The following is a 14256-nucleotide window of genomic DNA, read 5'->3' on the forward strand; positions in this document are numbered from 1 at the left end:
CCCACCCAGGATCCAACTCATAAATCCCCAAGACAGCTTCCTCTCTTCCACGACCATGCTATTTTCTGGACTTTTGTTCATTCCAAGACCTGGAATGGGGCCTTCTGGACCCCTTTATTCTTAAAAGGTCTAGTACACTCCACTACAGTATCCAAGGATTGCATTAGTCCTTCTGCCCACAGCATCACACAGAGCTCATATTATCCACGATAACCTCCAAATCTTTTACAGAGTCCCTACTCCTTAGGATAGAGTCCCCATCCCTTAAATATGGCCTACATTCTTTGTTCCTAGATGTATACATTTATATTTGATCGTATTAAAAACACGTTTGTTTGCACCCAGTTTACCAGATATCCCTGCAACACTGACCTGTCCTTTTCATTATTTATGACTCCACCAATTTTTGTATCATCTTCAAACTTTATCAGTGATGATTTTATGTGTTCTCCCATGTCAATGATAAAAATGCTAAATAGCCTAGGGCCAAGAACCGATCCATACAGCAGCCTGCTGGAAACACACTGCTTGATAATGATTCCCTGTCCACAATTACATTTTGAGACCCATCAGTTAGCCAGTTTTTAATCCATTTAATGTGTGCCATGTTAAAAATCTAGAATTGTGTAAAATTAATAAAAATGTCATGTGTACCAAGTCAAATGCAGTAGAGAAGTCTGGGTATATTACATCAACACTATTACCATTATCAACCAAACTTGTAATCTCAATGAAAAAAAGATATCAAGTTAGTTTGACAAGATCTATTTTTCATAAACCCATGTTGATTGGCATTAATTATATTACCCTCCTTTAATTCTTGTTCAGATAAGTTACCTGGTCCTTCTGATTTAAAAATGTCCAATTTTAGTAGCTACTATTTAACATCCTCCTGAGATAGTAGGGAATGGAAAAGGTGTTATCATAATCATATGATATATCATCTGTTTTTTCCCCCAAATACAGAACAGAAAAATTTATTGATCACTTCAGCCTTTTCTGCGTTATTATTGATGATTCTACCATTTCCATCTAGTAATGGACCAATACCATTGTTACGATTTTTTTTGTTCATAATATACTTAACTCCTTACGATCCTTCACTCTGCAGGCCATAGATTTGTCCTTGTGTCCCTTTGCTTCTCTTATAAACTTTCTACAATTCTAAGCTTCTGATTTATATTTATTACAATTAAACTTCCCATTTCTTCTATTTGTTATGTATTATTTTTATGTTATGAAATATCAGCCTTGGTTTAGTCTGGATGTAGGATAGAGAAATGGCTGGGACAATGAAGCGTCAATCTTTGCCCTCCTCTAAACATCCTGTCCAGGGCAGTTTGTGTATTTTGTGCATCGTTCAAAAGACACACTCCAGAAAGGGTGTAAGCCTTAAAATCCTCACCACCACCACCATCATCCTAGAAGCAACACTCCCAACGCATCCTGATACCCACCAGCTAGAGGCTGATGTCGAAGTTCTAGCACATGGATGCCCCTACCCATGCCACACACTCCTAGCTGTGACATCAGTCTTATCACTAAATTATTAATTATTATTATTATTATTATGGCTTTCTAGTTTTATTCCTCTGGCAAACCAGTGTTTGTTAAATTATGATCCCTGAGAGACTATCTTTTAAGTAGTAACCCGGTAAAAGCCTTTGCCATTTTATAAAGCTGCCAGCTGAACCCAAGTCAGTCTGTTCAGTTGATATACTTAGAATAGGATGAAGAAATAGCTACAAAATGAAGGGTTTGGAGTAAAGATGGGTGGGTTGTACTTTGGTGAAATAATTCATGGTTCTCACTGGCCTTTGCTGTCCCAGAACAACGTTAAACCTCAAAGCATAAAACCCACTGCAAGGCCATGGAAATATACAATATTTCCATGAGCTAAACAATTGAAACTTTCTGGATAGTAATTAGCTGAAAAAGGAAATCTTCAGACCTTCCCTTTTAAAACAAGCAATGATATATGCGAATATTTTAATAAAATATTCATCACAGTATTCTAGAAGACGCAACTTAGGGCAAGATTTTCCAAAAGTGTTTAGTGTTGGCCTAGTGTTGCTCCCATTGAAATCAAGGGGACTTTTTACCAACACTGAACATTTTTGAAAATCTCATCCCTAAAGTTTTCACAGGGGAAATTTTAAAGCTTCATTTTAAAGCCTCTTTAAATCATATATTTATTATTCTTCAAAGGCTCGGAACTTTTACTCACAGATTGCACAGCTCAACTCCTACTTAACATTAAGTGCTCTAGATCACTTCTTCTTCTCAAGCTATCTGATGTGGGGGGCCGGCAATTGTTTTTCCAATGTGCGCGCAGACCGGCAGCCAATGCCGTGGACCACCACTCTGAATAGCACTGCTCTAGAAGTCCATTTTAAAAAAAAAAAAAAAAATCAAGAAGTCAAATACTTAAATAGTTCTAATGCTGCAGTTAAAAAATGAATGTTAAAAGTCTTGGAAGAAATAAATAGAGCTGTCAGAACCAGAGAGAGCACTATTTACTTTGGACATAAACGTGCTCACACTTTACTGCATTGTTTACTCTATCAGCTTTCTGCTCCACTTGCTGACACTCTAAACAAAAAAACAAAACAAAATAAAAAAAGGTGGGAGGCACAGCCTGAGACAGCTTGCACAACCTGGGCTTGAAGATTTGAAGTGCTCCAAATCTCCTTTAACTCTTTGGCTGGAAGATACCAGGAAGGGATCATGGGAAACCAGTAGCTGCAATTTTTAGTGTGTATCATGGTTTCTCATTACATGTTTCCCATATAGTCCCCATCAATCTTGCTAATTGTGAGGCAGTACTTTTACTTTAAACCTTCTCTTGTTTAATGATGATTCTTTTTCCTAGAGCAAAAATAGTGAAAGTAAAAGAAAGTGGTATGCAGGAGGGTCAAGTGCAGGGCAGAACAAACCCAGAAGTGATAAGGTATTTTTCATTAGTCATTTTATTGCTCTCTGCTGATTGTAATATCTTGTTGTAGGTTTGAGGCAACAAACTATTTCTTTAGAATATTTTTCTCCACCATATCCACATACTGGTTTGTTACTGCAGGATTGCTAATGAATGCTGGCTTTTCATGATGAATATAGCATTATTAACTGGGTTTAAAATGATAAAATAAATAAAGCTACAGAAGCATGAGTGGGATTTGATTTTGAAAGCTAAGAGTTGATTGACAAAGAAGTTTACTCCCTAAGTCAAGAATGATATCAAGTTACAACATTGTAGCCAGAGCGGGATAGCGGATTATGGTTTATATTGTAAAAAGTGTTTTGTTTTTTTGGTGCATAAAATGCTATAGTTATGGTGAAACATTTCTATTCTCAAGCTCCTAATTAAGGTCAAGACTTTAAAGAAGCAAAATGAAAGGAGAGATAGGCAAGGTCTGCACTAGATTTTGCCTATATAGCAATAGTGGTGTACCGTACTGGCAAAGAACTCTTAGTGTGGATGCAGCTTATACCAGCCAAATTGTGTTTTTGCCAGCATAGTTTATTCCACTCCCACCCAACCACGATATGAAACAAACTATACCAGATACCAGCCAAAAAAGCAGTTCTATTAGTATAACTGGATCTACACAAGTACTATTGGCCATTATCTTTGAAAACTTGTGGCGAACGGGGGAAGTCCCGGATGACTGGAAAAAGGCCAATGTAGTGCCAATCTTTAAAAAAGGGAAGGAGGAGGATCCTGGGAACTACAGGCCAGTCTGCCTCACCTCAGTCCCCAGAAAAATCATGGAGAAGGTCCTCAAAGAATCAATTCTGAAGCACTTACATGAGAGGAAAGTGATCAGGAACAGTCAGCATGGATTCACCCAAGGGAAGGTCATGCCTGACTAATCTAATCGCCTTCTATGATGAGATTACTGGTTCTGTGGATGAAGGGAAAGCAGTGGATGTATTGTTTCTTGACTTTAGCAAAGCTTTTGACACGGTCTCCCACAGTATTCTTGTCAGCAAGTTAAAGAAGTATGGGCTGGATGAATGCACTATAAGGTGGGTAGCAAGTTGGCTAGATTGTCGGGCTCAACGGGTAGTGATCAATGGCTCCATGTCTAGTTGGCAGCCGGTGTCAAGTGGAGTGCCCCAGGGGTAGGTCCTGGGGCCAGTTTTGTTCAATATCTTCATAAATGATCTGGAGGATGGTGTGGATTGCACTCTCAGCAAATTTGCGGATGATACTAAACTGGGAGGAGTGGTAGATACGCTGGAGGGCAGGGATAGGATACAGAGGGACCCAGACAAATTGGAGGATTGGGTCAAAAGAAATCTGATGAGGTTCAATAAGGATAAGTGCAGGGTCCTGCACTTAGGAAGGAAGAACCCAATGCACAGCTACAGACTAGGGACCGAATGGCTAGGCAGCAATTCTGTGGAAAAGGACCTAGGGGTGACAGTGGACGAGAAGCTGGATATGAGTCAGCAGTGTGCCCTTGTTGCCAAGAAGGCCAATGGCATTTTGGGATGTATAAGTAGGGGCATTGCCAGCAGATCGAGGGACGTGATCGTCCCCCTCTATTCGACATTGGTGAGGCCTCATCTGGAGTACTGTGTCCAGTTTTGGGCCCCACACTACAAGAAGGATGTGGATAAATTGGAGAGAGTCCAGCGAAGGGCAACAAAAATGATTAAGGGGCTGGAACACATGACTTATGAGGAGAGGCTGAGGGAACTGGGATTGTTTAGTCTGCAGAAGAGAAGAATGAGGGGGGATTTGATAGCTGCTTTCAACTACCTGAGAGGTGGTTCCAGAGAGGATGGTTCTAGACTATTCTCAGTGGTAGAAGAGGACAGGACAAGGAGTAATGGTCTCAAGTTGCAGTGGGGGAGGTTTAGGTTGGATATTAGGAAAAACTTTTTCATTAGGAGGGTGGTGAAACACTGGAATGCGTTACCTAGGGAGGTGGTAGAATCTCCTTCCTTAGAAGTTTTTAAGGTCAGGCTTGACAAAGCCCTGGCTGTGATGATTTAGTTGGGGATCAGTCCTGCTTTGAGCAAGGGGTTGGACTAGATGACCTCCTGAGGTCCCTTCCAACCCTGATATTCTATGATACACTAGGAGCTATTGCTGGCGCAGCTATATCAGTCACAGATACGTATCATCCTACCCATGACCAACAGAGTTATGCTGAAAAAAGTCTGTAGGGTAGACCTGGCCTTAGAAGTTTTACTGTAAGTACCAACTTTACAAGAACTACCACCTAATGCCTGGAGCTTTTATACTTGTACTTTGACCCCACTGAGGGCTTCAGCCGAAACATGTAGGCACTATTTATCCCAGTAGTTCAGCAACTAGTCAATATTTGTCCCCTTTATTACTATGGGGAATAAAGAATTGAGTTTTGACATGGCACTAAGCCACCAGATGTGTAATGAATGCCAGCACAGACCCAGTTAAGTTAAAACTGGGACTTTATGTGCCTAAGTCCCTTTGTGGATCCAGGCCTAAGATCTTGATTAATGTTTATTCAGGTCAGAATTCTTTGTATTATAGTAGACTCTAGAGTCCATTGTTCTAAGTTCCGTACATAGTCATAGTTAGAGACAAACCTTGTGCCAAAGACCATACTATCTAAAGTACCATGACAAAGATCACAAAATGGGAGAATTTTCTAGACAGGGAAATATCTTTGGACTCTAATTCTAAAGTTTTCAAGAAGCCTCCCGTATACGGTATAAGATCTTCAATTAGCCCCTTTGGTGTCCATTTCCTTAAAACGGGACTTTTCAGACAGAAGCAATGTGTAAAGGATTGCTTTCTGTCTTAGCAAGACATTATGGGTAAGAGCTGAAATGCAAGCTTTTACAAAAGGAAAGTGGCTTATCCTACTGGCAGAAGCTCTAGAAAGAGGAAGGGATTTGCACACCCTACTACAAAACAGTAGTTTTCAGAGGAGGATACTTGTTGCCAGGTACATTGAATGTTAAAGTAGATCAATAGTGCAAAAATTGCTGTAACTACATTGTGTCTTTTTCCATCTTTGAGCCTGACCCTAGCAAACACTTACTAATAGACTCACAATTTTTGAGAAGTACCACTGATTTTGGATAGCTCAGCTTTGGTATGCCCAGCCTGTGCGTGCTGAGTCTTGTAGTGGCTCAGCACCTTTGACAATCAGCCCAAGATGTCTCATGTTGGGCACCCCAAAACCAAAGTACACAAAAATCAGTGGCCCTCTTGCTTATATCTTGGTGTAAGCCAACTGTGGTTCATGGATAAGGATAAGATTTTGTCACAGAGGTCATGGATTCTGTGACTTTCAGAGATCTGTGACATTTTCTGCTTCAGCCCCGTGCCTTGGGGCTGGAGCCATCAGCCACTGTGGGCAGCAGGGGCCGCGCAACTCTTAGCAGTAGGCGGGAACCCCAGAGCTATGAGCTGCGAGCCCTGCAGCTGTCAGCTATGTTGGGCTCCCCCCTGCTCCCCATTATTTTTAGTAAAAGTCATGGACAGGTCGCAGGCTTCTGTGAATTTTTGTTTATTGCCTGCAACCTGTCTTGGAGTTTTACTAAAAATAACTGACAAAATCTTAACCTTATTCGTGGTACAATGGCCCATAACAAGCACTTGTAGGATCACACCATAAAAACATGATCCTGTAGCTCTTATACACACAGTAATGGCTGTGGAATTGACAGATTTATGAAGATGAGGGAGTTTATATGAATTACACTTTTCAGCAAAAGCAGTTTTCAGAAAAAACAGTCAGCATTTCTTTTGCTGTTGTTGCAGATTTGTGTTTTAAGAATTTGTCCCCACACAGCCCAGCTACATTTAACGCAAGTGTTGCCACGGGAATAGTGAGGTCACTACAACCTCACTAAAAGATTAATTTGGACGAGAAGCTGGGCTGAGGGAAGAAGCCTATGTTTGAATAGAAATAGCTTGGAAAGTAACACACATAGTAAGAGGAGTTATGAAAGACAAGGGGAGTGTAACTGGATTTATCTTTATATCTGATATTTGAGCCTCTCTCTGATTATGAAAGACCGTCTTCATTAAAAACTGCCATTTGTCTCTGATTTCACCAAAATGGTACAGGGAGGTTTGGAGAGGGATTTACTATATTAAATGATGTCTTCAGAAAGAGAAGCAAGTTTTGCTGAGTATTTTTACGAGAACTAGATTAGAGAGCCAAGGAAAAAGAATCCAGGCAGGACACACCAGTATAGACAGGTCTCTAAGTAAACTGAACTACCTGATTACAGGCTTGCAATAAATCTGAAAATGGCGGAGAATTTTTTTTTTTTTTTTAAGGATTAAAGATTAATGAAAAAAATTAAATAACATTTAACTAATTTTTTGTACCAAAGTTAGCTTAACTCTAGCACTGGGGTATTTAATGGGTAGTAAAAATAGTGAGAATGCTAGTGTGGACAAGGCTCCTGCCGCTATGAGCTACCAGTGTTTTAACACTGGGGTCTTTTAAATTTGATCAGAACATAGTTAGATTACATTGTATTCAAAATGCTGGAGACTTCAGAAACTTTGTCTAAAGTAGGGCTCCTACTATGACTATTAATGGTGGAACTGTACCATTGTTATTAAGGATGGGAAACTATTGCCAGAAGACTCAGAAGTTGTCACAGGCTTATAGAACAAACTACACACAGACTTCAGCAGCTTAAAAAAAGAAAGCGAGAGAGAGAGTGCAGTATATACAGCTCAGATCTGATGCTTTAATACAAATGGAAGTATATGAAATCATTGTGGTAATCTATATGTATTTTAAGTGTCCCGTCAGCAATATCTACACCCTAACTGATTGAAAGAAATACCTTTATAATATAACCAATAGCCTAACTGTTATGAAGAATATATTGCTAACATTTTAAAGTGTTAAATAAAAACAAACTCATATACAAAACTATCATATTGACAAACTGATGATGCAAAGCATGAATGAATCATTGAAATGTAGAACTGGAGAGGAGCACAAGAGGTCATCTAGTCCAGCCCCCTCCACTGAGGAATATAACTAAATCATCTCTTACAGGTATTTGTGGAACCTGTTCTTAAAAACCTTCAAAATGGGGATTCTACAATCTCCCTGGCAAGCTTAACTATCCTTATCATTAGAAAGTTTTATCCTAATATCTAACCTAACTTTCTCTTTCTGAAAATTAAGTGCATTACTTCTTGTCCTATCTTCAGTGGACATGGAAAACAATTGAACATCCTCTTTATAACAGCCCTTAATGTATTTGAAGATTTATCAGGTCCCTCTGTCTTCTTTTCTCAAGACTAAACACGTCCAGTTTTTTTAACCTTTCCTCCCAGGTCAAGTTTTCTAAACTTTTTATTATTTTTGTTGCTTTCTTCTGGACTCTCAAATTCATTCATGTCTTTCTTAAACTGCGGTTTCCAGAACTGTACACAGTACTCCAGCAGAGGCCTCACCAGTGCCAAGGACAGGACAATTAGCTCACGTGTCTTACATACAAGACACTTGCTAATATACCCCAGAATGATATTAGCCTTTTTTGCAACTGCATCACATTGTTGACTCATATTCAGTTTGTGTCTGCTATAAGCCCCAGATCCTTTTCTTCAGTACTGCTACCTAGCCAATTATTCCCCATTTTGTAGCTCTCTATTTGATTTTTTTTCTACTTAAGTGTAATACGTTGCACTTGTCTTTATTGAATTTAATCTTGTAGATTTCAGACCAATTCTGCAACTTGCCAAGGTCATTTTGAATTCTAATCCTGTCCTTCAAAGTGCTTCCAACCCCTCCCAGCTTGGTATTATCACAAATTATATAAGCATACTCTCCACTCGTTATCGGATGTTAATGACAATACCGAGTAGTAACAGACCCTGTACAATTCCACTAGATATGCTCCCTGATTTGTCAGCAAACCATTGATTACTACTCCAAGTACAGTCTTTCAACTAGTTTCGATCCCACCTTATAGTAATTTCACCTAGACCTCATTTCCCTAGTTTGCTTGTGAGATTGTCATGTGGGACTGTGTCAAAAGCCTTACTAAAATCAAGATATGTAACATTTACAGCTTCCCCCCCATCCACAAGGCCAGTAACCCTGTCAAAGAAGGGAATTAAGTTGGTTTGGCATGATTTTTTCTTGACAAATTCATGTTGGCTATTAATTTAACCCAGGGGATCTCAAACTGGGGGTTAAGACCCCTTAGAGGGTCACAAGGTTCTTACACAGGGGGTCACAAGCTGTCAACCTCCACCCTAAATCCCATTTTGCCTCCAGCATTTATAATGGTGTTAAATATTTAAAAAAAAAGATTTAATTTATAAGGGGGGGAGGGTCACACTCAAAGGTGAAAGGGGCCACCATTACAAAAGTTTGAGAACCACTGTTATAACCCATTATCCTCTAGGTGCTTACAAATTGATTGTTTAATCATTTGTTCCAGTATCTTTCCAGGTGTTGACATTAGGCTGACTGGTTCCCCACCCTGCACCCCCTTTTTAAAGACAGGTACTATGTTTGCCCTTCTCCCGTCTTCTTGGGACCTCACCCATGCTCCATGTTTTCTTAAAGAGAATCACTAACAGTTCCAAGATTCAGAGTAACAGCCGTGTCAGCTAGTTCCTCAAGTACCCTAGGATTCATTTAATCAGGTTCTGACAACATGACTACAACTGACTTGTCTAAATAGTCTTTAACCCATTCTTTCCCTATTTTGGCTTGTGTTCCTTCCCCTTTGTTGTTAATATTAATTAGGTTAAGTATCTGGTCACAATTTACCATTTTAGTGAAAGAAACAGTTTCATTACTAGAAATCACTGAAAATCAGAAAGTTTTTATAAGGCAAATTCTATAGAATTTTTTTGAGGAGAGGAAGTTAGCAATTTAGAAAAATAGGTTTTGGTTGTGTGATTTTTTTTTTAAATGTACTTATGACAACTTAAAGATTGATTCCATGGCTTTTTAATGGAAAAGCAGGTTCTTTCAGTCCTCCTAATTACTATTAATTTTGGTACACTCTCCTTGACAAACAACCACCAAAATATAATTTTTTAAAGAAATCTGAACAAAAATCACAGCACTAACAAATGTATGCTAAACTTTATTTCTCAATTACCTTGCTTTTGGACATTCTTGATTCCATATCTTTTGCTTGTATGTATGCTATCAGTATTAAATTTAATACTCCTTTGTACAACTAGCACTTTTTCTGCACTCTGCAAATAACGTTTTGCCTCAAACTGGAACTTGTGATTTAAATTATCTTTAAAACAGCAACCTCCAAAACTAGAAAACAGCACCATTCACTGAAGGGAGAGGAGGAAGTGGTTTCCAGTATTTCTATAAACCTCTTGTGAAAATACTTTTAATACAACATTCTTGTTTAGTAAATATTTAGTTAGCTATAAGATGATGAGGTCATCAGGAGTCTTCCTGCTAGAATGGACTAGAGTTTTCTTTGGCTTCTAAAAAAAATTGAGTGCCTCTATAGTCTTCTACCAGCCAGCTGGGAACTCTTCCTTCTCTGACACCTTATTTTCCAGTCTCTGACCTTATCCACCCCAAGTACCATTGTGATTCTCTTTGACTTTTCACTTTTGTATAGCATAGCAAGATTCTCCCCAGCAATCATCAACATTAAGGGAACCCGGGGGGGCGGGGAGGGGGAGAGTAGGACAAAGAAAAAAAAAAGAAAAGGGCGTCTGTCCTTGTCTGCATCTTTATGCTTGATCAGTTAAGGTGTGAGAATTAACAAGAAATGTCTGAGACTTCCAAGATGACAAAACCAGACTTGACATTCTTGATATTTGTGAGGGAAAAAATAAGAAAATTATTTTAAAAACATAAATCTTTCCAGATTTCTTTATGTATCATAAAAGGATGGGGGGAAGGGGGAAAAGGACACAAATTAATTAAAAAACATTCTCTGCAGACCACCTTCAACAAGCTGTTTGATGGAAGGAACAAAGGAGAGTCACACGCGGGATGCTTGGAGAAGACAGAACAATTAAATGCATAATACTTTTAATTTGTGGCAAGCAGGGGACAAAAGTAAACAGTATAAAAAGTGCTATAATCTCTGCCTTTTGTAACACTAAGACCCGTTTCTTAAGAACTGTACATTTAGTTTAGATCATAGAAACTGGTACAATGTCTCCCCAAATGCTACTGAAAAGACCTAAGTTCCAGACACCAAAATACAAGGACAGAAAAAAAAGCCAAGCAGTGTTTTGCTTTGTGATGGGTGGGGAGAGCTGTCAAGTGTCTAGAAGTCAAAGCTATTTTTACCTGTCAGCTCTGAAAGGTCCTCCCCCAGGACTAAGCTGTGAAACAACTGGTTTGCTAGCCAAAGCAACACTGAACTGCATGCAGATGCGGTGCAGGAGACTCTAACTGGGGGCCAGCTGCCCGTGCCCGCTGCGCAGGAGGGAGGGGACGGGGGAAAGGGAAGCGTGCGGGAGGGCAGGGCAAGGGCCGGGGTGTCTCACTCTCCGAGTCGCTCATGCCGCTGCTGTCGCTAACGCTGGCGCTGCTCCGCCGCTTCATCCGCGCCAGGTGCTCCTCGTACTGGAAGTGGCGCTTGCTGACGGGCGAGGAGAAGTCCTCGATCACGGCATCGAACTCGCCCAGCACCTCCGCCAGCTCCCCGGCATCCGCCCGCAGGGCGGCAGGGCCCGAGCCCGGGCCGCACGGGAGACCGTCACCGGAGCCTAACGAGAAACACGGACACCCTTAAAACCCCCCGGGCCCTCGGAGAGCAGGGCTGGAGCACAAGAGGGAGACCGAGCCACCCCTCCCGCAGCGACACCCCCATGTCCCCCCAGAGAGAGACTGAGCCACCCCCGCCCCCCGGCGACACCCCCACAGAGGCGCCGGGACTAGGGCTAGCGAGGGGGCTGCAGCACCCCCGGCTTGAAGTGGTTTCCATCATACGCAGGGTTTGCATGGCTCTCAGCACCCCCCCCCCCACACACACACATTGTTCCAGCGCCCCTGCACCCCCGTTTCCCCCCAGCGAGACCGGCCCCCCCCCCGCCGTACCCCCCCCCCCAGCGAGACCGGCCCCCCCCGAGAGCGGAGAGACCGTAGCAGAGGAAGGGAGCCGCGAGCAGCCGAGCCTCGGTCGCTGGCCGGGCCGGGGTCGGGTCCTGGCCGCCTCTGCTCCCGGCACTAACGGGGGTTTGCACCGCTGAGCGCGCCCCGCCGCGACCGCCGCCCGGCCCCTGTGAAGCCTGGCCTGGGGGCGGGAGGCGAAGGGCACCGACCCCGCAGCCCGGCGCCGGCCGCCTCGTCCCCTCCCGCCCGCCCGCCCCGACGGCGGCTCTCGCGAGGGGGCTGCAGCCGAGCGCCCGGGCCGGCCGCGCTCACCTTTGCCGGCCGCGCTCTTAGCTTGCGGGGACTTCATGGCCGCAGGCTCCCGCCCCTCCCCGCCGCCTTGTGCCGCCAGCATCTGCCGCCAGCCCCAGCCGGAGCCTCTTCTAGCCGGTGCCCCGCGGAGCGGCCGCAGCGCCGCCGCCAGACGTGGAAGGAGGCGGGCGTGGGAGGGGGCACGGCAGCGCCCTGCTGCCGCTATCGCGCTGGGGCGGCGAAGTGGGAAGGACGCGGCCCGCCGGCGGGGCTGGATTATCCCCCCTGCCTCCGCAGCCGGTCCCAGAGAGCTCCGGGCCGGGGCCTCTCACTGGCGGGAGCTCCGAGCACCCCCAATCCAGCCTCCCTGACGCGGGGGTACGGGCGTTTCTCCCCTGAACGCCGGGCTACACGTGTCAGTGCGCGGCAGGGGTTCCCGCCTGCGTCCCCCGCAGAGACTGCGCGAGAGAGACGGTCTGTACCGGCCCCCCCCAGCAAAATGCCATCAAGGTCCCACCAGCGAAGTACGCTGCAGTGCTGGGTGGGAGGCGTTTGCTGGCTGGGGACAACGTGCTGTTAGAAAAACACGGCTCCCGGGGGAGTGGGGCAACGCACTGACGTCCGGAGCAGACAGGCACTGCCTGAGCGCGAGTCTGAATTAGTGTGGTTTGTGGGCACAGCTTCCTAACAGCAAATCAAGTGCCTGGGCTACAACCCTGTGCTACAAAGTAGAAGACCTGTCTTGCTTCCTTTTACTATCCGAAAGCAACATGAGGCTGCAGCAGGAACAATGAGAATTTAGCTACAAGTGAGTCAGGGCCTTTTTGTTAGCAACAGATAAATAGAAAAAATTATCTAGCTCTTGTAAAATCAAGGCAAACCCTGTTAAATGTTGATTTACTGCATGGGGGGGGGGGGGAATGAGCTGAAGAACCCTGGTGTGGATGAAGATGAAGTGACTCAGCAGCACACTTCATACTAGAAGAGGTATTGCAGCTGATGCACTCCTTCACCCTGGGACATTATCTTCTGGTTGGTAGTGGCGAGAGGAGAGCCAAGAAATTTCAGGTATCAGAGGGTAGCGATGTTAGTCTGTATACACAAAAAGAACAAGGAGTCCAGGGGCACCTAAAAGATTAACAGATTTATTTGATCTGAAGAAGTGTTTTTTTTTTTTACCCAGGAAAGCTTATACCCAAATAAATCTGTTAGTCTTTAAGGCATTTCATGTTCCATAAAATCAGAGCAATGATGGAATATTCCTCAGCCTTTTGACTTCCTCTGGTGGGGGCATTTGTGTCAGCACAGCTCTAGGGAGGCTTACAGTCTAGTAATGATGTATCTGCAGCAGCAGCACCAGGTAAAGGCACAGTCACTCCAGCAGGACAAGGCCTAGCAAGACAGTGCCAAAAAAGGCTTGAAAGCACCAAGGAGAGGAAAAAACTAGAAGGCTGAATCTACACTAGGTAAATTGGGTCCTGTAATTCTCGACCAGTACAGCTCCAATAGCATAGCCAAGGTGGGAACTGTTGTCTAGACAAAATGAAGGCATTTTTATCAAATCTTACCACAGGGGTAGCCCATTTAGCCATGAAGATAACTTTCAGAAAGCACCTAAATGCAATGCTTTTGAGGCTGTAGCCACACTGAAAGTGGGAAAGTCCCTCATTTATCACATGGGTGTTAATGTTATGGCCTCATTATCACTATCGCTATTTAAATGCTGTAACAATGTTAGCTGTTTCAGAGTAACAGCCGTGTTAGTCTGTATTCGCAAAAAGAAAAGGAGTACTTGTGGCACCTTAAAGACTAACCAATTTATTTGAGCATAAGCTTTCGTGAGCTGCAGCTCACTTCATCAGATGCATACTGGGGAAAGTGTAGAAGATCTTTTATACACACAAAGCATGAAAAAATACCTCCCCCCATC

General features: G+C 43.3%; 1 protein-coding gene across 1 annotated transcript in view; it reads right to left on the minus strand.

The window, feature by feature from the left end:
* The window catches only part of RGCC (regulator of cell cycle), a 34004-nt gene extending 21368 nt beyond the window's left edge, over nt 1–12636 (minus strand). The window contains exons 1-2 of the mRNA XM_077806840.1: nt 12348–12636; nt 11468–11689 (exon numbers count right to left, since the gene is read on the minus strand). Coding sequence (XP_077662966.1) covers nt 11468–11689; nt 12348–12429 — 304 coding nt within the window. The 5' untranslated portion in view covers nt 12430–12636. The remainder of the gene's footprint in view (nt 1–11467; nt 11690–12347) is intronic.
* Between the last annotated feature and the right edge of the window lie 1620 nt (nt 12637–14256).

This window comes from Eretmochelys imbricata, chromosome 1, assembly GCF_965152235.1.
Source record: "Eretmochelys imbricata isolate rEreImb1 chromosome 1, rEreImb1.hap1, whole genome shotgun sequence".
In the NCBI taxonomy this organism is placed as follows: Eukaryota; Metazoa; Chordata; order Testudines; family Cheloniidae; genus Eretmochelys; species Eretmochelys imbricata.